Source organism: Ceratotherium simum, chromosome 35 (assembly GCF_057802395.1).
Source record: "Ceratotherium simum simum isolate JZ-2026a chromosome 35, ASM5780239v1, whole genome shotgun sequence".
Lineage (NCBI taxonomy): Eukaryota > Metazoa > Chordata > Mammalia > Perissodactyla > Rhinocerotidae > Ceratotherium > Ceratotherium simum.
In genome coordinates, this window is record NC_141934.1 from 12,499,670 (window position 1) to 12,523,364 (window position 23,695).

General features: G+C 42.3%; 1 protein-coding gene across 5 annotated transcripts in view; it reads right to left on the minus strand.

The window, feature by feature from the left end:
* Window positions 1–23,695, minus strand: part of GRK3 (G protein-coupled receptor kinase 3) — a 124,424-nt gene that overhangs the window by 78,520 nt on the left and 22,209 nt on the right. For 3 of the 5 annotated variants that reach the window (XR_015549964.1, XM_087424036.1, XM_087424037.1), the window contains exon 2: window positions 22,506–22,582. The exons of 1 other annotated variant lie outside the window; for it this stretch is intronic. Coding sequence is in view for 2 of the 4 variants with exons in the window: in XM_087424036.1 (XP_087280162.1) it covers window positions 22,506–22,582 (77 nt within the window). In the remaining 2 variants the exon portion in view is untranslated. Of the gene's footprint in view, window positions 1–22,505; window positions 22,583–23,695 lie in introns of those variants that run through there. One more of the 5 variants, XM_087424039.1, reaches the window with a different exon arrangement.

A 23,695-nucleotide genomic window follows, 5' to 3' on the forward strand; every position in this document is an offset into this window, starting at 1 on the left:
TTAGGAAAGGCTAGAATGCCTAATCTCACACCTTCTATTCAATACTGTATTAGATGTCTTAGCCAGTGCAATAAGGTAAGAAAAGGAAATAAAAGTTATTCAAATTGGAAAGGAAAAATTAAAACTGATTTTATTCATAGACAACCTGGTTATCTATATAGTACATCCTATCTACAAAGTTACTACTAGAATACATATGTGAATTTAGCAAGGCCACAAAATACAAGGTCATTAGATAAGAATCAATGACATTCTGACATACTCACATCACACAATTTTAAAATGGAATTTTAAAACAAGTCCATTTGCAATGCCATCAAGGAACAATTAGTACTTAGGAATGAATAAATAACAGAAATGCAAAGCCACTATCTGAAAACTACAAAATATTACTGACAGAAATTAAAGAAGATCCAAATAAACAGAAAGTATTCAGTTTATGTATTGGAAGACTCAGTATTGCTTAGATGTTAATTCTCCCAAATTGATCTTTAGTTTCAATGCAATCCCGATCATAATCACTGCAGACTTTTTAAAGAAACTGATAAGCTGATTCTAAAACGTTTTTGGAAATGCAAAAAACCTAGAATACCCAAAATATCTTGAGAAAGGCGCAAAAAGTTCAAGCACTTATACTACTCGATTTCAAGATTCATTATACAGCCATAGTAATCAATACAGTGTGGCACTGGCATAAGATTAAATCAATGGAACAGAATAGAGGATCTGGAAATACACCCACACTTGTATGTGGTCAACTTTTTTCAGCAAACGTACCAAAGCAATTTATTGGGAAAAGGAAGTTTTGTCAACAAACGGTGCTGGAAAACTTTATATCCAAATAGGAAAAAAAAAGATAATCCTTACCCTACAAAGAATTAAATTAAGATTGATCATAGAACTAAATGTAAAAGCAAAAATTATAAAGTTTCTAGAAAATATATAGAATATCTTCACAGGAAATATTTATGCAGAAGATTTCTTATACAGGATACAGAAAGAAATGATAAATTTGACTTTCTCAAAATGTAGAACTTATGCTCAATAAAAGACACTTAAGAAAACAGACCACCCACAGACTGGGATAAAGTATTAAAAAACTTAAATCTGAAAAAGGTATGTACCCAGTTTATGTACACATTTAACAAACAAACAAACAAACAAAAACCTCTTACTAATCCATTTTAAAAAGAAAAACAACCTAATAAAAGAATGGGCAAAAAATTCGAACACTTCCCAAAGGAAGAGATATGAACAGCCAACAAACACATAAACAGCATTTCGCAACCAACAGAATGGCAGAGTCAAAAAGACTGACAACGTCAAATGTTGGCACCAGAACTCTCCTTCACTGAGGAGCTATACAAGTTTGGACTCCTCAAGCCTCTGAATCTCAACAGGCAAAGAAGAGCTTTACTGTGCTGGCTGGGGTGACAGATCCTGACTACCAAGGGGAAACTGGTCTTCGACTCCACCATGGAGGGAAGGGAAGAGAAAGGAGAAAGGAAGGGAGAAGGAAAGAGAAAGAAGGGAAAGCTCTTTCTTAGAGTCAAATGCCCACCAAAAACTGTAGAAGCAATGACGGAGTCAGAAAATCAACAGGTGCTAAAACTAGTCCGTGAGAGTCTGATGAGGAACGGAATATTTACATAGTCTCAAAGGTAACTTCCTATAAATCACTTATCACTGACAAAGGGAAAGCTCGTAACTTCACAGCGGAGGACCCTGGCAGATACCCCCCTTGAGCAAGTGATCAACATTCACATCACCAGCACCGGGACAGCGCAGCGTCACGGCGCACTGAGAACAACACAGCTCATCTGCGGTCTCCTGACAAGAACGCACGATCTGAATCTAACTGCTGTGAAACTTGGAACAAACCAAAATAAAGGGACATTTTACAAAACAATTGGCCTGTACTCTTTAAAAACGTTAAAGTCAAGAAACACAAAGAAGGCTAAGGAGTTTGTCCAGGTTAAAGGAGACTCAAGAACTAGGTGCGGGTGCCATCTGTGGTTTCAGGCAGCCACTGGGGGTCTTGGACCGTTCCCCTGTGGATAATGGGGGACTGCTGTAGTGGCTATAAGTGGGCCACAAACTGGGATCTAAAATTTCTAGAAGCCAATGCCTGATCACTTACACGGTTCTCAGTATCTACAGGATGTTTCTCGTAAAACGCAAGTCTGTATGGAAGATAAAATCAAGCACACCAAGAGGCATGGGACTAAAATGAGTAATTACAAAGGTTCTTGGTAATGCAGGGGTCGGAAACAACTACTCTGACACATCCAGGATACACAACGTCCTTTAAAGTGAAAAGAAAGGAAATCTTAAATGATAAATAGAAAAGCAAACTCATAAATAAAGAAAATAAAAGCATACAGATATAAAAATTGAAAACTCCCATCAGATGTCATGTCCTTTCCGGCTGAGTATTACAACCTAAACTCCCAATGAATAATTCTCTCTTTCATTTCTTCCAAGTTCCCACAGGAGTAAATAAATATAAACTGCAATGAACATTTAATTATATTTATTTATTTCATGTAAACCTTAAACGTATTTATTTTTATTTGAGTCTACTTATCAAACTAGAACTTTCAGTTCTTGACTTAAAACTTCACAGAAGGAGAAAATTATAAATGAAATGTAATTCAGGAATATTGTAAATGGTTAGGTCTTCTAAAATCCAAGTTATCCATCCCAGCGTCAATTTAAATTCAGCACATATGTGTTCAATAAAATATTCTCAGATTAATTAACGGGATCATTCATTTAGATAACGGGGAGATTTGGGGCCCTGAATCTTAACAGTCTAGTTGACAAAAGCACAGATGGTAACGAAGGCGGCCGAAGAAAAACCCATAATGTCCCAAGCAACTGGCTCTTAACTCAAAAGAAAACAAAAGAAACTGAAACTGGGAGGAAAATGTGAAAATATAGTGGCAAGAAAAGTATATCCAAACTCTTCTAATAGTTGGATTACTTTTAGCCTTTTAAAACATTTTATCATGAAATGATAGAAAAGAAAAAATTTCTGGCTCTGCCATCGTGCTCTTTCCAGACTGTGGTCCATGTCTTCACTTATCACAGTTCTGCGCACATCTAATAGTAAACAAACTGACAATTAAAATAAAGTGAGATTTAAAATAATTTAAAATGAAGTAGAAATATTATGCCAATAAGCCATCTGATTTATGTTTCCCAAAGACTTCTCCAAGAACAATGATTAAAATCGGCATTATGGAAATTAGGGTCTCAGTGTCCATCACAGCTTAAACATGGCCAGGACAAAATGGGGGCGGGGCTGGACATGCTGAGTCTGAGCATAATCTTAACAAGGAAGAAATAGAATATGAGTCAATCAATTAATACGTGTGTTCACTTTGTAATAATTCATGAGGCTATGCATTTGTATTGGAGCGCTTTTCTATATGTATATTTCAATAAAGGTTTATTTGAAACAAAAGAGAATCAACCAGTAAGTTATTTATGTCATGATACTATAAGTGTAAAATGAAGGGGTTCTCAAAGCAATTATAACCTGATTGGAGGTACTGATAGACATACATAAAGATAACACTTAATTGCGTTGCATTAATTACGTGCCAAATTCGCTTCGTAAGGAGAGATGTATTACTTCCTTAGACCACCGCACAGCGACCTCACTCGGTTCCCCGCCGCTCATCCAGTCTCCTTTCCAATTCACCCCGTGTGCTGCTACCCCAGATCTGATGCCGTTCCCCTGCTACTGAACTTCTCACTGGAGTTGCACAGAATGTTGGACAGACCCAGCCTCCTTCATCTGCAGTGCCCACCACACTCTGCTCACAACCTCCCCTGCACTGGAGCGCAGCACGCACCCTACCTGCCCAGCGCAGCCGACGTTAAGCCCTTGTCGCTCAACCTGCCACGAGCCCCGGTACCTTCACACGTGCTCCTCTCTGTAACTGAAACAAACTCCTCTTCTCTCGGCACCCACAGCCACCTGACAATTCTCCTCCACCCACTTTTTCCACCCTCTTTCTCACAACCATCCATCCCCTCCAGACTTCACCTGGTTAACGCCCAGTGGTAGAGTGGGACCTTCAGGACTTCAAATGGGCATCACGTAATGCAGTCAACTTTGAATGACCCCAACCCCAGGCTAGTTGAAGGCGCTGTCCCTCCTCTCTGCTCCCATAGCCCTGCATTCTCAGCACTTTCAAGGCATTATCCCACTATATTTCACTCTTCTATTTTCATTTCGTGAATGGATACAATGGGTCAAAATTTGGAAAATATATTAAAAGGTATAAAGTGAACAGTTTCCTTCCCACCCCTGTCCCTCATCTTCCCGGTGGGACCACCACCATCACCTCCAAGGTAACCACAGTTACCGGTTCCTGGTACGCGTCTTTTCAGGGAAGTGGTGTGTGTCACTTCTGGGCCAAAGCTGTTAAGACATCGGTGTGACTTCTTTGCCCTCTTTCACACAACTAGATGCAGAGGACTCCAAGTGCTAAGGAAGCCCAGCGCCACAACACGGCCAGAGCTCAGCGCGTGGAGCGAGGCCTCCCGATAACCTGAAACACTGGCCTGCACTGACACCAGACGAGAAAGAAACTTCTACGTGTGGAGCCCCTGACATTTCCGGTCTCTTTGTTATAAGTGCTTGTGTTAACTTCTAACACAACACAGACGCAGGTTCAAATATGAACTCTCATTTTCCACCATACCATACACACAGTCTGCAGCAGCCTTTTTCCACAACACTCTACCTTGGAGATCTTTCTCTACTCGTCATGAAGAGCTACTAGGTTCCTCCTTACAGCTGCATGGTATTCCATCATGTGGAATTTACATAACTTTACATAATTTACATAACTTGGCCCCTAATGATGAACATGTGGGTTGTTGCAAATATTTCGCTTTTACAGAAATGCTGCAAGAAATAACCCTCTCCGTACATCATTTCTCATGTGTTCAAGGATATTTGTATCGTCAGAGTGAAACTTCAGAGCCAAAGTTGCATAGCCACTCTGTTATTTTAACAGACCTGGCCAAATTACCCCATGGAGTAGAACCTATTTATATTCCTGCCAGCAATGGGTCACAGTGCCTATTCAGAGACCCACAGCCACACCCAAAGCGTTACTGAACTTTTGGATCTTTTGCCAACTTGAAAGATGAAAAAATCAAAGAATGTTTCAAAGTAACTTTAATCCGCATTTCTTTTATTTTTTCAGTAAGGTTGAAAATCTTTCCAAATGTTTAGGTTCCATTTGTTTTCCCTTTTTAATGACCTGTCTTTGTAAGCCTTTGCCTGTGTTTACCCTGGGTCATGGGTCTTCTGCTCACAAGTGTCTAGGGCCTTTCTGTACCGGGGTTTGCAGGTCAGGACAGCTACTCCAGAAGTCTTCCAGCTCTCCGCCTCTCGGGTACTCCGTCTGGGTGATCCGTGTGTTCCTCGTCACGTTCCTCGTGTTAATAAACACATACCTCTAGCATTTCCCCATTAAGCATGACACTGGTCTTTGGAATAGACAGCTGGCATCATGTTAAGATGGCAGTAAGTCAGGTTATTTACTCATGGGCTCCACGAGGGAACCGGCCTGCTCTTGTGTATTTTCCTCTCTGATCCTCAGCACAACGGCTGGGACTTTCTCAGCTCAACAAACATTTGATAAATTTACTAAGGGGAGGACCAGCATGGCTTGCAATACAGTCAGATAGTTTCAAGAAGTAAAGTACAAGCTGGTCGTGGAGAGACTAATGGGCTGGAGAGAGTCAGAGGAAAGAGCGGACAAGTGCTCAGAGGCAGGAAATTCAGTTGTGACAAGGAGTGAGACTCAAATCTGGGCAGAGCAAGTTCCTAAAGGGAGGTGGTGGGAAGGATGCTTTATTTCATAATAATACGCTTGAGTGTGCTAGGACAAAGCACACTCGTCCAGCAGGCAAAGGATCCATTTAAAAGAATACCAATACCAGGTACTTATTTATCAGTTACACAGTACTCAGTGTTCGCTGAAAGCTTCGAGATGCCAAAAAGCCTTCTGGGGAACAGTTTTTAATACAAGTGGGCAATTGTTTCATAAAAAATTAAAGCTCAGATCTCACATCCAGGTCTGAGGATTTCAGAGCCAGGCTCTTTCTCCTAAACACAGCAGGCCCTGAGCAAAGCTGAATTCTTCCCCCTTCCCCCTCCCCATGGCCCTCCTCATATGACACTCATCTCCCACCACCTGTCCCCAGATGGCCCTGCGCGTCCTCGTCCCATTCTCTAAGCCGACCTAAAATAAGGACCTGGTGTTGACCCCATGTACTAATAGTGCCTGCCTGTCGCCTCTCCCCGAAAATTTCTATTAGAATGTGCAAACGTTATCAAAAGCCTTCGCCTTCGAGACACAACGGAACCGTGACCGTGGAACAGCAGGTGGCGAGGTTGCCACTGCCAACCCGCTGGGGCGAGAAGGTCCACAGCCCACCGCTGGGGCACCTCAAGTGACTTGTGGTCGAAGGTGCTTTTCATATTTGACATGAAATTTAATGAATACGAATGACGACTTACTACAGCAATGAGATGGTTTGTGTGATTGTGTTGCCCAAATTCATTTTAACTTATAACCAGCTGACTACAGTAATCTGTCAATTAAATGACATAGTATTTTTAAAAGTCATATGGTAAGCTTAATTTTTTACAGGCAATTACAGTCAGTGCTTTATACCATCTCCCAGAAGTGGGGATGTCCCCACGGGAAGCAACCTGGCCTTATCAATGAACATTCCTTCCACACTTTGTGCGAGGGGTGGGCCAATTACACAGCTGTCTGCTCCAAACAGCTGCCCAGCTGCTCCCTGTTTCCAAGGATGTTCACGCTATCTATCATCATCGCAACAGCGCACAGATGCCCACGAGGGCCACGGTGAAGGCAATGGAGGGACACGGGGTGTATGATTAGAGATGGCTCCTCCTTTCTCGAAATTACTTCTCCCCCGGAGTGCTGACATCAACCTGAGAAAATCATCACACAGTGTACAAATACACTCTTTCCACAGAACACTACAAAGAAGAGTTTATAGTAATGGCAGTTGAAAGGATTTCATGCAGAAACAGAAAGCCAACAAAAAAGAAACAAAAAGGGTCGATTCCTCTGCTGTGTAAAACACTGAACCAGAGGCTCCTGCGTTACAGGGGAAACAGCAGCAGAGGTCATCTTTGGTCTCAAGGAGTGTACCCTCCAGCGAGGGAAGAGCGTGACGAGGCACCTGTAACACTACGCGTTCCACAGTAAGTGCCAAATGAACGTCACAGACAGTAGTGACGCAGGAACCTCAGAAAACGGGCTGTTCATGGCCAGAAAGAAGGGGGTTAAGCTAATCCTCCAACGAGTGGATCTCTGAGGAAAGCACAGGCCAGAAGAAGCCCTCGCACAGAGAGAGAAGGCGAATGCAGGTGTAGGTGACCGTGCAGAGCACTGGTCAGGGAAGGCGGGTGCCAGGAGAAATAAAGACTGAGGCCAGGTGTGGTGACTTGAGGGACAGTCACAGGTGAGCTTTATCCTGCAGCAGGGGCTTAGCACAGGTTTAGAACATGAACACAACATGACGAAACAATGTTTTCAGATTACCTCCTAACAGGTAGAAAAGGGAATGGAGAAAGAAAATAAAAAGAGGGTGGATAGCCAGTCTTGAAAAATGTGGATCAGGGTACAATCCAAGTCACATTATCCAGTGTCTGGGTTAGGGTAAAATGCAGGAGACAGACAGGCACAAGACAGCCTTGCAAAGCCTTACAGGGCTGGGAACTAGAACCTGCCCAAATCACACCACTGTGTCACTCTGTCTCATAATCTCATCTTTCTGTACATTAACTAGGTCCTTTCCTTCCAAAGTTTTGAATAATTAAAGGAAATATACTTGAGAACATATTTATTCCCCTAAATTATAGAAATTAAGTAAATTATCACCCCCCAAAACAGCATTTAAATTCTCCTTGAGTCATCTTTTCCCTCGCTCCCCACGTTCCTTAGCCAACCTATCAGGTTCCATCTACAGATTATATCCCCAATCCACCTCCCTCGCATCTCCACTGCCCTGAGTGACATAAGCCACCACCAGCGACTTCCGGGATTCGTCTCCCTGCTTCCACTCTCCCACTTTTGACCCCGACAATTCACTCTCCATAAAGAGGCTAGAATGATCTTAAAACACAGAACAGATGTGTTGAAACCTACCAGAGCTTCCCATTCCACGAACAATAAAACCCTGGCTCCTGCCCACCTCTCGCCCCCTCTGCCCGCTTCTCACTCAGTGCTGCCCACCTTGGCCTTCTGGCTGTTTCTGAATCACACTGTGCTCTTTCCTGGCCCCGCCTAATTACAATGTGTTCCCTCTGCCAAGAATGCTGTTCCCTCTCTGCTGAGAATGCTTTTCCACCTGACCTTCACAGGGATGGCTCCTTCCTTCTTGAAATCAATTACTTCCTCAAAGAAACATTCCCTAAACAACTAATTCAAGCAATCGCCTGGTCAGTCTTCTTCCTGTCACCTGCTTTCAGTATCCACGTAGCAGAGATAAGACGCTTAGACCCAAAGGATATTCACAACACCCGCAAGTCAGACGATGCCCACACCCCAGCCATGGTGAGGACACCTATACTCCAGCTCCCGCTGACGCCACAAGCTGTGTGGGTTCAGTCCCCTCACTTTGTGCCAATGCTCCCTCCCTTCCTCATCAATAAAACAAAGGGATGGGGACAGATAAAAGCTAATGTTTCATTCAGGCCTAACATTCTACGGTTCCATGAAGTAAACTGGGAGCAGTTTTTATCTCATTCTTTTTCCTGTTTTCTTACTGCTATTTTGACAGGCAGAGGAGGGGAAAGAGAGAAAGGAAAGGAAAAGTAGAGGAAGGAAGGTGGGAGGGAGGAGGGAAGATGGAGAGAGGGTGAGGGTTTGTATGGAGCCACTTCTTACAGGAAATCACTCACACTGCTTTGTCCCGGCAACAAGGAGCTATTTCAGGAAGTTCCCACACAGTTAACCTGAACTCTACTACTGCCCCATAAGACGCTGCGTCTACATGATCAGGGAAAACCTCTTAATTCGTTCATTAGTCAGCTCAGCATGGTGACCAAGAGCTGAGCTCTGGAGTGCAGACCCCCCTCTGTCAGGTCAATTCCAGCTCAGCCCATCACCCATCACCGTTTGCAAGACTCTGGGCAAGTCGCTTCACCTCTGAGTGCCGGTCTTCTGACCTGTAAAATGGGGCCACCAACGACCTCCGTGTGGGGTTATTCTGAAGACTAACCGAGCTCTGTAGGTAGAGCCCCAAGCACCCAAGGGCTTGGTAAAGGCTGTGATCATCATTCAAACGGTACTGATACAGATCTGCTCAAAGCTTCTACTTTTAGATTTGTCTGTGCTATGGGTAAGCTGGAAAGTGATCATCATCTTCATATCACTATGTGAAGTTATAACGATGGTGTCATATGTCTAGGGTTTTACAGGTAGTCCCAGTTTCATATATTTAACCCATTTTCCCACCAAGAGCCAAATATTTTATTTCAAAAATTACACTTTGGGGTGTAATACAGTAACCAGGGCCGGACTTAACCCCCCACCATAACAGCCAGCAAGATGGACAAAATAAATGAAATAATTGTTTTCAGACATGGAAAGGGCTGTGGTCCCTGAGAAGGGAAATAAGCTAGGAGGGCCCCAGGATGGGCCAGATCTCAGCCTGAAGGTACTTTCTGAAATGTGATGCTGGGAGGGGGACCCAAGCAGACCAGGGATCTTGCTGAGGCCAGGGCACCAGGGGTTCAGGGAAGCCAGGTGCTTGGAAACACACAAAAAATAAATGAAAAAATGAGATATATAGCTAATAAGCCAGGAGTAACAACATAACGAACTGGAATATACTCAATAGAAAAGAAGCCATCAAAAGAAGAAAAAAGCAACAAAGTAACAAACAGGAGGATGTGAGTCTTAAGTCCAACTATACTGGTAATTATTTAACTATAAATGATCTAAATAGTCTAATTAAAAGGCAGAGACTAAGAAGAGATGTACCATGCAAACACCAATATCAAGAAAGCTGGAATGATTATACTAATATTAGTCAAAGTGGAGGTCAGAACAATATATTATTACCAGGATAAAGGACATCTCATAATGATAAACGGGTCAATTCATCAAAATGACCTAACAATTGTAATGTGCGTGCAGCTATCGTAGGAGATCCAGGAATTCCTCTCCTAGGGACTTACCAAAGAGAAATGGCAGCCTATGTTTACCACAAGACAAGTGTAACAATGTCCACAGCGGCTTTATTCATAATTGCCCCAAACTGGAAACAACTGCCATGTCCGTGAACAGGTGAACTGCCTTCAGTCCACACAATGGAATACTATTCAGTAATAAAAGAAACAAAACCCCAGTACAAGCAGCCGTACAGACGAACCTCAAGGAACAACACTGTGCTGAGGCCAATAAACCACACATAAAAGAGTGTATATTATTTGATTTTATCGATGTGAAGTTCTGGAAAAGGCAAGTGTAATCTACTGCGACTAAAAGCAGATCAGTGGGTGCCTGGGGCTGGGGTGAGCTGAATACAAAGGGGCAAGACTGTACTGTTCAAAGTGATGGAAATGGTCTGTAAATGGATCGTGGTAGTAAGTACACAGGTGTACGCTTTTCTCAAAACTCAAACTTAAAATGGATGCATTTTATTGTATACGTATTATACCTCTATAAAATTGTTTTCAAGAAGTAAGAACACAAGCATTCAGCATATCTATCAGTAAATAAAGAACAAATAAGTAACAACTGGATTCTTATATATGTGGTATCTCATGAGAAGGAAATCAGGCATATTCTGACAAGAATAAATGAAAAAGCAACAATGGAAGAAAAGGGCCTAAATTAATGGGCCCAGTAAGCTGTTCTGTTTCAAGTTCATTTCGATCACAAATTCTGAACCCACTTGTTGGTTTAAGAGTAGAAGCCACAAACAAACTGACTTCAATCTTCCTAAGCAGTGGTCAATTATATGGTGAGCAAATGGAGTCCTAAAGAGCCAACTTTGAAGATGGACAATGTTTTTTAAAAAAAAACTTCTTCTCTCACCCACACTCAAAACAGTGAAAATTTTCATTTAAAAAAAAAAAGACTTGGGGCCAGCCCGGTGGCGCAAGCAGTTAAGTGCGGGCGCTCCGCTGCGGCGGCCCAGGGTTCGCCGGTTGTCGAGCCATGCTGTGGCAGCGTCCCATGTAAAGTGGAGGAAGATGGACATGGATGTTTGCCCAGGGCCAGTCTTCCTCGGCAAAAAAAAGAGGAGGATTGGCAGATGTTAGCTCAGGGCTGGTCTCCTCACAAAAAAAAAAGACTTCTGCAGAAAGTAAGTGCATCTTACAAGGTAAGAATATTTGCTCTTCAAGAAGTTGTCCTAGGTTTTCTCTGTGTTCCACTGATATAAACAGTCTCTTCGAGGGTCTAGAACAACTCTCCCTGCCCCACCTTTGCTGAGATTTCTCTTCTAACCCAAACCATAGGAATCGTCTCTGTTCCTCAGTGAGCAGAAGGCGCTCAGAGTTGGACAGAGCTCTGAGCTTAAGGCTGAACCTAAAACCATCAGGCAGAAGGCAAAGTAGGCGTGTTGATACTCTTCATCAACTGGCCTGCCGTGCAAATCAAGTCACCATAATTCCAAGATGCACGAACAAAACCATCGCCGTGTACCTTCAGCCTCTCATCTGAGCCTTTCCTTTAACTGAACCAGAGGACATGTGTCCCCTGCAAGCCCCTGTCCCTCCCACCCCGTTTTGTGCCACAATTTGTTACAAATCCTATCTTCAAGTCTGGAATTCAATAACTTCTCACCACCTCCATCGCTACCCCACTGGTCCAAGGGTCAGCATCATCTCTCACCGTCAGTTCAAAAGCTGACGGACAACTTTTTCAGGAGAGGTGATGCTTCCTAAGTCCTTGGCATTCTCTAGCAATAGATATTAAGACTACACACATCTGCTAATACTGCTAGAGCATAGAAATTGTTTTCCCTAAAATTTGTGGACGCTGGCAGAGAGAGACCTACCAAATTGAGTCAGCTGCAAATGCTGGCTGACGGGCTAGGCTTACCTCTCGGCTAAGCCAGTGGCTTCCCTGCACCCGGGATTTAAACTCAGGCTTCAAAACATCACCAGGAGCCCCTTCCGTGAATCTCAGGGACTCCCTGGCAGTAGTCAACGCACTTTACAACTAACTGGTCGATAGTGACGTGCCAGAGGTCTTTCACATGGATTCTTTTGCAGGGCAAGCTGGTGGAGGGCAGGAAACCCCCTGTGGCCTGATGTGCTCTCTTAGTCAGCCCCACATGCCTTTTTGTTTAATGAGACATTTCCAGTGAAGCCCTCAAAACATACTCATTTGGGCATGTCTCATTCAGCAAAGCACATAAGTAGACCTGCTACAGAGACATCTTTGTGCATCACCCCCAATTCTGGATTGTAGTATCATTATATATTAAATAGGAATTATACAGTGACATGTTATTTAAAAAAAGAGAGAGAGATACACCATATGCATGCTAACTTCCACACTAACTTTTCCTGGCGATAGGCAGAAAAAAGCAGTCGTGAAGAGCATAACTCCCAATCCAGGCTCTGCCTCTTGGGCGTTGTGTGAACTTGGTCTCGTTTTATCTAGCACAGGAAACAGCGTGGTGTTCAGTACACAGGTAGCCATCGCTGTCTTAGTTAGAGCTCAGGGCAAGATAGACAGCAACAATTTACAAGATCATAGCTGGAGCTGCCAGCCTGCAGATCAGGGGTCTAGTGGTGACACGCCAGCATTCCTACAGTTCTAGCGTTTAGCAGATGTTACCGGATTATGTTATTCCAGTGAAATGGAGCTTTTCTGAATTTTTCTTGGAAGTGATCACTATGGCTGATCTTAGAACGTGAATGACGCCTTTAAAAAGGAAAACCAGCCCTAATAAACTGGTTTTTTTAAAACAAGACTACTAAATTTTCTCTTAGATCTGGTTTAGCCTTTTCACCCTCTTTGAAAGCTGCCTCAAATCTCTCAGGTGTCCCAAATTTTCAGAGCTGGAGAGGCTGCTCTGCAGGGCAGGTGGTACCTCCCAGCTCAGGCAGACGCCCACACTAGGAGCCAATACCAGGCTCCATGAAGCCAACACAGATAAGAAGTCAGCTGAAAAGACTGTCTGCCAGGAGGTTTTAAGTAACAGCTTTTCCCTCTCCTCTAGTGTCTCTCCTCTCCGCGCAGCACTTTTATTAGGAAACCCAAGTTGAAACTGCAGAATCTGGGCCCCTAATTTCCCCGGGTTCCCTGGCCACTCCTTGCCTGTTGCTGCGTGGCCTTTTCAATTGAAAATCCAATTAGCTGTGCTTAGTCAAGTGTTTATCTCCCCTATTGGAAAGTTTAAATGGATCTTTAACTCTTTCCCTTGCTGAAAGTCTCCACAAAGGCATGGATAATTGATGCAGAATTGAACGGGGCCCCAGGTTTTTCTTCTCCACGGTGGTTGGTTGCTCTCAGCTGGAGAAAGTTTTATAGATAAAAGAGGGTGGGAACCCGGCCCTGTGACTGTAGTCAGGGGCGTGGGTCAGGGGAAGGCCCTTCACAGTGACAGAGACAAACACTGGCCAACAAAGGTGGACGCAAAAGGGAAAACAAAGATGGAGGCTGGTTCCCAGCTGAAGATTTCCGGCTCCTCAGCCACACAAAAAAGTGCTCAATTTGCTGTAATTTAACCCCAGCCTTTGAATCGGAATTTGCACAGTTATAAACATTTGCAGATTTTCAACATCTATTATGTTTTTGAAGGACGAAACACTTCAGGCAACAATTTTATAAACTATGAGATAGATTAGAAACTTTGTTCTTTGAAACTGACAAACAGGTAATCCTAAAATGTTTACTTCTGTCACTTGTGTTTTGTCCTACTGGGTGGTCTTGTATAATTACCAGAATTTTTTAAATAGGTGCCTATGACATATCTGTGTCCATCTTTATTTTTATAAGGACTGCTTAGAAATTTTTTTTTTAAAGGATATTGTCAGGTAGTAATTTCTGCTTTTCCAATGTATTCTTTTTATAATGAAATGTATACTTTTGTTTTCAAAGCTCATGGCAAGTATATTTCTTATGCTTTAACCCCAAATGCCAATTATAATTTATGCATTCTTTCTAGGTAAATGTTCTTTGAAATCATGCTCAATCGTTTGAGGCCAACATAAAAAATATTTAGGAAATCAAAGTGAAAAGTAAAAAATTGAAAAAAAATAAAAGGCACCAGAATGAAAAGAAGTTGAATTGTTTTTATTCGGAAACAGGCTCCTATATGTAGGAAATCCCAAGGATTTTACAATGCTACAAAGCATTGCTGAGAAAAACTAAAGATGATCTAAATAAACGTAGAGACACTGCATTTTCATAAATTAGAAGACTTAATATTGTTAAAATGACAGTTCTCCCCAAATTAATCTACGGATTCAACACAATCCCTATGAAAATCCCAGCAGGTTTTTTTTTTTTTAACAGAAATTGAAAAACCGATGCTAAAATTCAAATGGAAATGCAAAGGACCCAGAAACAGCCAAAACAATTTTTAAAAAAAGGAACAAAGTCAAAGGATTTTTATTTCCTGATTAGAAAAGTACAGTAATCAAGACAGTGTGGTACTGGCATAAGGACAGACACACAGATCAATCGAACAAAATTGAGAGTCCGGAAATAAGTCCTTAAATTTATGGTCAATTAATTTCAACAAAGCTGCCAAGACAATCCAATGGGGAAAGGAAACATTTTTTCAACAGTGTTTAGACAATTGGATACCCACATGCAAAAATAAATGTAGACCCTTACCTCACACCATACACAAAAATTAACTCAAAATTGACCAAAGACCTAAACATAAGAGCTAAAATGATAAAATTTCTAGAAGTAAAACAGAAGAAAATCTCTGGAGATTTCAGTTAGGCAAAAAGTTCTTAGATATGACACCAAAGTATGATTCATTAAAAAAAAAAAAGTATAAACTTGATTTCATCAAAATTTTGCACTCCAAAAGTTATCATTAGGAAAATGAAAAAGAGAAGCCACTAACTGGGAGAAAATATTTGTAAATTATACAGCTGATAAATAACATAAATAATGACAATCAATTTTTACAATGGGCAAAAGATATAAATAGACATTTCACCAAAGCAGATATAAGAATGGCTAATTAGCACAAACATGTTCAATATCATTAACTGTTAGGGAAATACAAATCAAGACCACAATGAAGTACCACTTCACACCCACTCTGTTATTAGTGCCGTCGAGTCGATTCCTTCCCTGTGGACAGCAGAGTGGAAGCCTGCCCGGTCTTTGTGCACCATCCTCTCACCTTCCAGTGCTATACCAGACAATGCTCTGGTGCTATTCATAGGGTTTTTGTGGCCCACTTTTTTGGAAGTGGGTGGCCAGGTCTTTCTTCCTAGTCTGTCTTAGTCTGGAAGCTCTGCTGAAACCTGTCCACCATGGGTGACCCTGCTGGTATGTGAAATCCCAGTGGCCTAGCTTTCAGCAACACAACAACCATACCCACCAGAATGGCAATAATCACCAAGACAACAGCAAGTGTTGATGAGGCTACGGCAAACCTGGAACTCTCATAAACTGATAGAGAGAATGTAAAAGAGTACAGCCACTTTGGAAAATAATTAGTAATTTCTTAAAAAGTTAAACATGAATTGACCATACAGCTTAGCAATTCCACTCCTAGTTATATACCCAAAAGAAATGAAAACGTACCTCCACACTTGTACACAAATGTTCACAGCAGTGTCATTTGTAACAGACAAAAAGTGCAAATAATCCAAATGTCCATCGACTGGTGAAAGGATAAACAACGTATGGTCTATCCATATAACAGAACAGTATTCAGCAACAGAAGGGCATGAGGGACTGGTACATACAACATGAACGAATCGCCAAAACCTTATGCTAAGTGAGAAGCGAGATGCAAAAGACTACAGTCTACAGACTGTAAGATTCCATTCACAGGAAATGTTTGGAAAAGGCAAATCTACAGAGACAGAAAGCAGATTAGTGGGTGCCTAGGACTGGGGACGGGGACAGGAAGTGACTACAAGTGGGCACAAGAAGTCCCTTGGAGGCATGGAATTGTTTTAAAATTGGATTGTGGTAATGGCTGCACAACTCTGTACATTTACTAGAACTCATCAAATGATACACTTACAATGGGTGAATTTTATGGCATGTAATACCATACACCTCAATAAAGATGTTTTTAAAAAAGTAAAAATTGTCAAGTTTTGTTTTGACCAAACGTCACATTTCAGACACCAACATTATTTGACACAAATTCAAAAAGATTCATTTTCAAACTTTGGATTAAACTCTGAAGTCAGTGTTAGAAAATGAAATGTCTTCTGTGGCAATCTGTGATGTAATATTACATTAACCATGATGTTCTTTATACATGAGAGTAACATTTGCATACTTCATGAATTAAGTATCTATTTTGGAGTCTCCTTCTAGCGGGAAACATCCTCCTCTAAAAGGAGTGCGTACGCAGACAGAAAAGCTAAGTAGATTGTCCACAGACAGATGGAATTTATCAAATGCCATGTGCCTCTCTTACATATGATGAAATTATTATTTCAGCATATCCTATAGAAAAAAATGGTAACAAAATCATCTTAACCATAACTGACAAATTGATTTCACTGTCTCTTCAATCACCAGTATGCCTTTAAAACCATTCCTTCAATGAGTCGAACCAAGAACACTGTGTCAACATCTTAAGTTTTACTGACAGCAAATCTGCAATCAACTTAATTGATGTCCAGTAAGACATATAATTTCTATATATGGATGAAAAGGAGGATAAAAGCAGCTGTCACCTAACCTTTTTTATTCTGAAAATTGGCAATTAAAAACAAAGAATTAAGCATTTATCCTGCTAGATTATTTTTCTATTTCTGTGTAAGAAATCAGCACGAACTCAGTGACTTAAAAACACCACTCATTTATTAGCTCACAGTTGTTCAGGTCAGAGGTCCCGGTGGGCTCCACTGGGTATCCTGCTTCGAAGCCAAAATCAAGGTGTTGGCAAGCTTGGTTCTTATCTAAAGGCTCCCGGGAGGAACCTGCTTCCAAATTCATTCAGGTTGTCAGCAGAATTCAGTTTCTATGGTTGCAGGACTGGGATTCCTGCGTCCTTGCTGCCTGCCATGGAGGGGTCACTCAGCTGCTAGAGAACACCCACAGTCCTTCTCAGGTGGTCCCCTCCATCTGCAAAGTTGGCAGCAGTATGTCCAATCTTTCTTTTGCTTCCATCTCTGACTTCCCCTTCTGCCTCCAGCCCGAGGAAATTCTCTGCCTTTAAAGGGCTGGTGTGAGTAGATGAAGCCCATCCACAACACAACCTTAATCACATCTGCAAAATCCCTTTCAGCCCAGTTACTCAGGGGAGTAACACCAGAGGCGAAAGTCATGGGAGTTCTCTTAGAATCCTGCCACCCACACCCACCTTTCCTCCATGAACTAAATCTAAAGGCAACTAAACAGCTCGAGTTGATGAGTAAAAGTCATAAATGTGGAGGAATGGCATCATTAGAAAACTCGCCATTTTGCAACTCCCTAATAAAATAATCGATTTAGGCATAGATCATCAATGAAGATGAAACAAACAGCAGATGAGGGCATAATGCGGAACTTGAGTGCCGACCACATCTGAGCCCACTTTGGAGACCTGACTACAGAGCGACAGCTGCGTGTCGTGTGTCTCCTGCTACAAAGCACACGGCACCACCTGTGAAGGCTTCTTGCCACAAAAGTCGAACCAAATCTAACCAAGCGGTTAAAGCTAACTTTCAGTTTACAGGAAATGTAGGAAATAGAAGAAGCAAACAGAAAAACCCAGAATGTGGAACGTTCTACAATAAACCTGGCCCGGTTTCTTCAATAAGTCAATTACCTGTGCGGGGAGCGGGCAGGGGGGGTACCTGTTCTAGATTAAAAGAGACGTTACTACCAATTACAGTACAAGAAGAAAATCTGGATCCTGATTCACACAAACAAGAGTAAAAGGACACTTTTAGGTTAACCAGAAAAATCTGAACATAGACTCAGTATTAAAGTAAGAATCATCACTTTCATTGGCTGGGATAAAGGTGTGAGGTAGTATACAAAAACATTCACGTGTTTTACAGATGTACATGGGGCTGAAACGCCATGAGGGGTTTGCTAATTGCTTTAAAATATTTCAGCAACCACAAAAAGAGGAGATGCACAAAGCAAGTATAGCAAAATGTTGAAAATTATTGAATCTGGGTGATGTATATGCATGGGGTTCACTATTCTAGTCTATTTCTGTGTATGACTAGATATTTTTACAATAAACAATTCATTTAAGAGCTTTCATTCGTTGAGCATCTGCTGAGAACCAATCACTGTTAAGGGCTTCATGTAACATTTCCTGCCAAATCCTCACAACAGCCTTATGAACGAGGTACTGTTCTTAGCCCCACGTTTACAGATAAGAAAACTAATGAAATAACTACCAGTTTGGGGTGTAGCCAATAGGTCTGCCAATCACCCATCACCACAACAAAGCCTCAAAGGCCAAGTAAATGAAGGATTTCTAAGTGTTTCGTTTCACAAAACATTTTTACGCATCTGCTGGGCAGTCCGCGGAACCCTGCATTAACCATCAGCATGGGGGCGCTGGAAGGTACGGGAAGAGAGAAGAGTTTTGGGCAGAAAGAGAAACACGAGAAAACCCCATAAGTCAACTAGGCGGTGACGCACGGAGACGGTCGTGGAAAGGGGCAGACGGAACAGAAGGGAAAGGGAAAAGGAGCATGCTGACGCAGGAGGACAGAAGAGCAGGGAGGCGGACAGACCTACTCCTACCACGGTCCACCTTCCACTCTTCCCCACTCCCGATCACCAGCCAGCAAATGAGAACGCCACACGGCAGAAGGAGGGGCCAGACAGACGGGGGCTAGACATACTAAACACACAGCTGTGTCAAAACATAATGACAGACCCGTGTCCGGTGCACCCACCTTGTACTCTCTCCCCAGCCCCACCCCCACTCCATCGCTGCTTCTCCCTGTGACCTTCCAAGTCCAAACTTCGCTGAAACTCCTGCCCAGCTCACCAGCTCCAAGCAAAGTGGAAGGAAGGGAAGAAGGAATTATCTATCTAAATAATTTTTAACTTTTTTAATAGTTCAATTGAGATAGAAGTCACAGACCATCAGGGCCCGGTGCAGCTGCTCTCAGGGAAGACTTTGTGGCTGGAGCTAATGTACAAGGCCACATGCATGCCACTGGGTGCTCAGATCAAAGGCTCCTGGAGCCAGCTTCAGGTAAGGTTTGATCAAAATAGAAAAGACACGGGGCCGGCACGGTGGCGCAAGCGGTTAACCGGTTCAGATCCCAGGCACGCACTGACGCACCGCTTGGCGGGCCATGCCGTGGCGGTGTCCCATATAAAGTGAAGGAAGATGGGCACAGATGTCAGCCCAGGGCCAGTCTTCCTCAGCAAAAAAAGAGGAGGATTGGCAGATGTTAGCACTGGGCTGATCTTCCTCACAAAAATAATTAATTAATTAATTAAAAATTAAAAAAAAAGAAAAATAGAAAAGACATGTTTGGGAGTCGGCATGTGTGTTGGGGGGGATGGCAGGCAGGAAAGGGGTTACAGGAAGAGGGGCAAGGAGCAAAGACACAAAGGGAGAAGGAATCCTCAAGGCATTTCAGAGACTGGAATGAGAGCTGCCAGGGAGAGCAGGTTTGTTACAATCCACCAGTATGTCTTAACCACAGGGAACCACTTGCTCAAATTATATGTTAAAAAATACCTTCCTCTCATAGTAGCATTTTTCCTAATAGCCAAAAAGTGGAAAGAACCCAAGTATCCATCAAAGGATGAAGAGAGAAACAAAATGTGGTCCATCCATATAGTGGAAAATTATCAAGCATAGAGAGGAATGAAGTCCTGATGTAGCTACAACACGGAGGAACCTGGAAGAGATCACGCTGAGAGAAGCTGGATGCAAAGGCCACATGGTGTATGATTCCATTTACGGGGAGTGTCCAACACGGGCAAATCCATAAAGATAGAAATTAGGTCAGTACTATCTAGGGGTTGGGGGGAGGGGGAGAATGGAGAGTGACCGCTAAGGGGTACCAACTTTCTTTTCCAAGTGTTGAAAACCTCCTAAGATGAGACTGTGTTGATGGCTGCACAACTTTGTGAATAACTAAAAACCACTCAGCTGTGAACATTAAATGGGTGAATTTTATGCTATGTAAAATACATCTCAATAAAGCTGTAAAAAATTTCTCTTAATTTTAAGTAATAATTCTTTTTTTCCCTTCTCTCCCAAAGACGTGGAGTTTCTCTCTCTTGTTATCATGACAGTTTTATTTTCTGTTCTTTTGGTACAAAATCAGAAGCAAAGGAGAGCATTTATGTAGAGGACAGCTAACCACATTCCATGAAAACAGTGAGAAGCAGTGACGTCAAATGAGGTGAAAGCCAAACCCTTTTAACTGAGCTGTTCCCCCCGCCACATCCTGACGATCAAGATGAAATTTTTCTACGCGGCCAAGGGCCATCAGCTTTCCACACACGTCCACACAGCAGACAGGCCACACTTCATCTGCCTCTGCAGGGCACACCGTCCACCCTTTGACCATGTATTTCACGAGTTATCACAGAAACTACGTCCACCGGAGACCACCTTAATAGAGGGCTAATTTTTGTAGACCAGGTAAAAACTGGTTTACAAAATCCAAAGACTTTCTGCACTGGTTTCTGCTCTACTTGAACAAAAAAGGAGCATCACAGGGGCCGGCCCAGTGGCATGGTGATTAGGTTCGCGTGCTCCACTTCTGGCAGCCCGGGGTTCACAGGTTCACATCCCGGGTGCAGACCTACACACCGCTTGTCAAGCCACGCTGTGGCAGCATCCCACAGAAAGTAGAGGAAGATGGGCACAGATGTTAGCACAGGGCCAATCTTCCTCACCAAAAAAAAAAAAAAAAAAAGAGTATCATAACTCTTTCTAAAAAAAAATCTATCCAGTTCTTACTGGGTGACCTTCTTGAGTACGTTTTATATTCCCAATAGTCTTTAAAGGATGATAGGAGTAGAGGAGAACTGTGAATCAGAACAAGTTTCTGCACCCCCAGAGTCTACATCCCCATACCCGGAATTATCTCTAAGAATATTCAGTCTCAAAGGGATCAGTCAGTCTGTGTCTATGAATCACAGAAACAGAACTAAATGCAGACACAGAGCTCTAGGGAACTTCAGTAAGTAATTTCCTCTAGTATCAAAATAATTTAAAAACTAAGACCCAGATCCTCAGCAAAGCTTGTCTGAATAATTGTGGGAAGCAAGCAAGGTGCAAAGAAAGAAAAAGAGCTTCCTATCGTCTTATATTCAGCTATGCATTTTTCACGGAAAAACCCTAGAATTATCTGTTTATCACATCGCTCTGTGCAGATTTACAATACAGCCAGCTGGCAGGCCAAATGATGAATCCTATACTAGTTGAGAACAAAATAGTGTTTAGGAAATTTCTGGACAGCAGGAACTGATTTTGGGGAATGAAAAAAAATAAGTATGTGGACTACAGCTCTTATCTAACCCGGCTGAAAGTCATCTCTAAACAAACTGCCAGCCTTTCAGAAGGCAGGTGAGAACATAATATGCCTCATTTCTTCAGAGGCCTTGAAACTTCACACTAAAGCAATTCCTGTTCAGTCCTAACTTCTCTAGGCGCTAAATGCTGGTAACCACAGAGCACGCCTGCACAGCCACACGTCTGCACCGGCCAAGACCAGCACTGGCCATGATCCGCTGGGCATCAGCCGGTGAGAGATGGATCCTGACCTCCGTGTACACAACAGGGGGAGTCCTGGTGACCCTCTAAGTGGAGACTCTCAATGGAGCCACAGGAATAAGAGTAACTGACGTGTAACTGACAATAATGAGCAGCAGTACAAAACCATAAACCCATGAAAACTGACGAGGTCAAGCAGCCAGCCCCACGCTTTGGAAGGAGACAGCCAACCACAAGAGTGGGAGAACGTTTCTGGAGACACACGCCAACTCGCTGTGACCACGGAAAGTACGACAGCAGTGAGGGAGGCTGAGAACCTCAGAAGCGGGTCCAAACAGAGAGAGCTTCTTTCTGATCACCACCTACCCCATCCTTTGTTTCTGGCAACCCCCAAACTGCCTTAAAACCTAGAGTCAAACTGGTCTGTTTCCCAATAGCTTATTCACAAGATATGTTACTAGGAATATAAGCAATCACTAAGGATCTTATTAATTACATGAAATTTCCTTCAGTCCCCGCTGGAGCATAGAAAGCATTAGGGCTGCATTTATACGTTACTGCAGCGTCTCCTGGTACCACTCCTGAAATTACAGCATGCCAAGTGAACAAGCAGGACTTACCAATTTTCTGATTAAAAATCTTGTCAAAGGTTATTTCATTTCTCTCCTCAAGATACTTCTGCATCACGCTCCGGATACTAAAAGAGAAGAGTGACACGTTTTTAACAAGTACAGCCTGCAGCATGAGTAACCATCCCTAGAATGGAAAATATGTGGATGTCTTAACTCAAGGATACTGGCTAGGCGGGAGGCCCCTCTTGCTGACACCCATGACTGCAAGAACGGCTGAGTAGACTTAAAGGCAGGCACATCACGGCTCCATTAGTATCTTCTCCTGTGACTCTGGACCAACCTTACATGTGGAGACTCAACCCCAAAAAATAACTTAAGGACTCTGGGAAAGTTCATCCTCAACATTACCACTTTCCAAAATATGCACAGGTGTGTGTACACACACGACAAATTCTGCTGATCGATTAATGAGCTTCTTTGTGAAACAAAAGCAAATGTCCCCTGAATATATAATTAATATTCAAAAAAATCACATTCCTACACATCAACAATAAACCACAAGAAAACATAATTAGAAGGAAGATTTCACTTACAATAAATTAAGAATCATCAAATGCCTTGAAATAATATGTGTAGGAACTTTACAGGGAAAGTGACAAATTGTATTGAGAGACATTAAAGAGGATCTTAATAAATGGAAAGATACGCCACAGTTACGAACAGAAAGACCTAATGTTGCAAAAAAATTCAGTCTACCCCAATTTATCTATAAAATCAATACAATCCCCATTAAGATTTCAACAGGGTTTTTCACAGAACGTAGAAACAGGTAAGCTCTTTATAAAATTTGTACAAAACAACACAGAATCAAGAATAACAAAACATTCCTGAAGAAAGAGAACAATGATAATGCGGCTAATTATGAAGCTAAACTAATTAAAACAGGATAAACAAACTGATGAAATGAACAGAGATCACATAAACTGACCCCCACACACATGGAATTTTGATATATAACGGAAGTAGCAGGCAGAAAAATGGGGAACGGAGGGATTGTTCAATAAGGGAACCAAAAGTGATTATTCAAATGGAAAAAGTAGAAACTGAATTTCTATCAGCAACTGATGGACAACAATTCGGCATTACCGTTTCTTTTTTTTTTTTACTTTTTAAAATGAACTAATTGAGGTATAATTTACATATAGTTAAATGTACCATTAGATGAGTTTCTTACATAT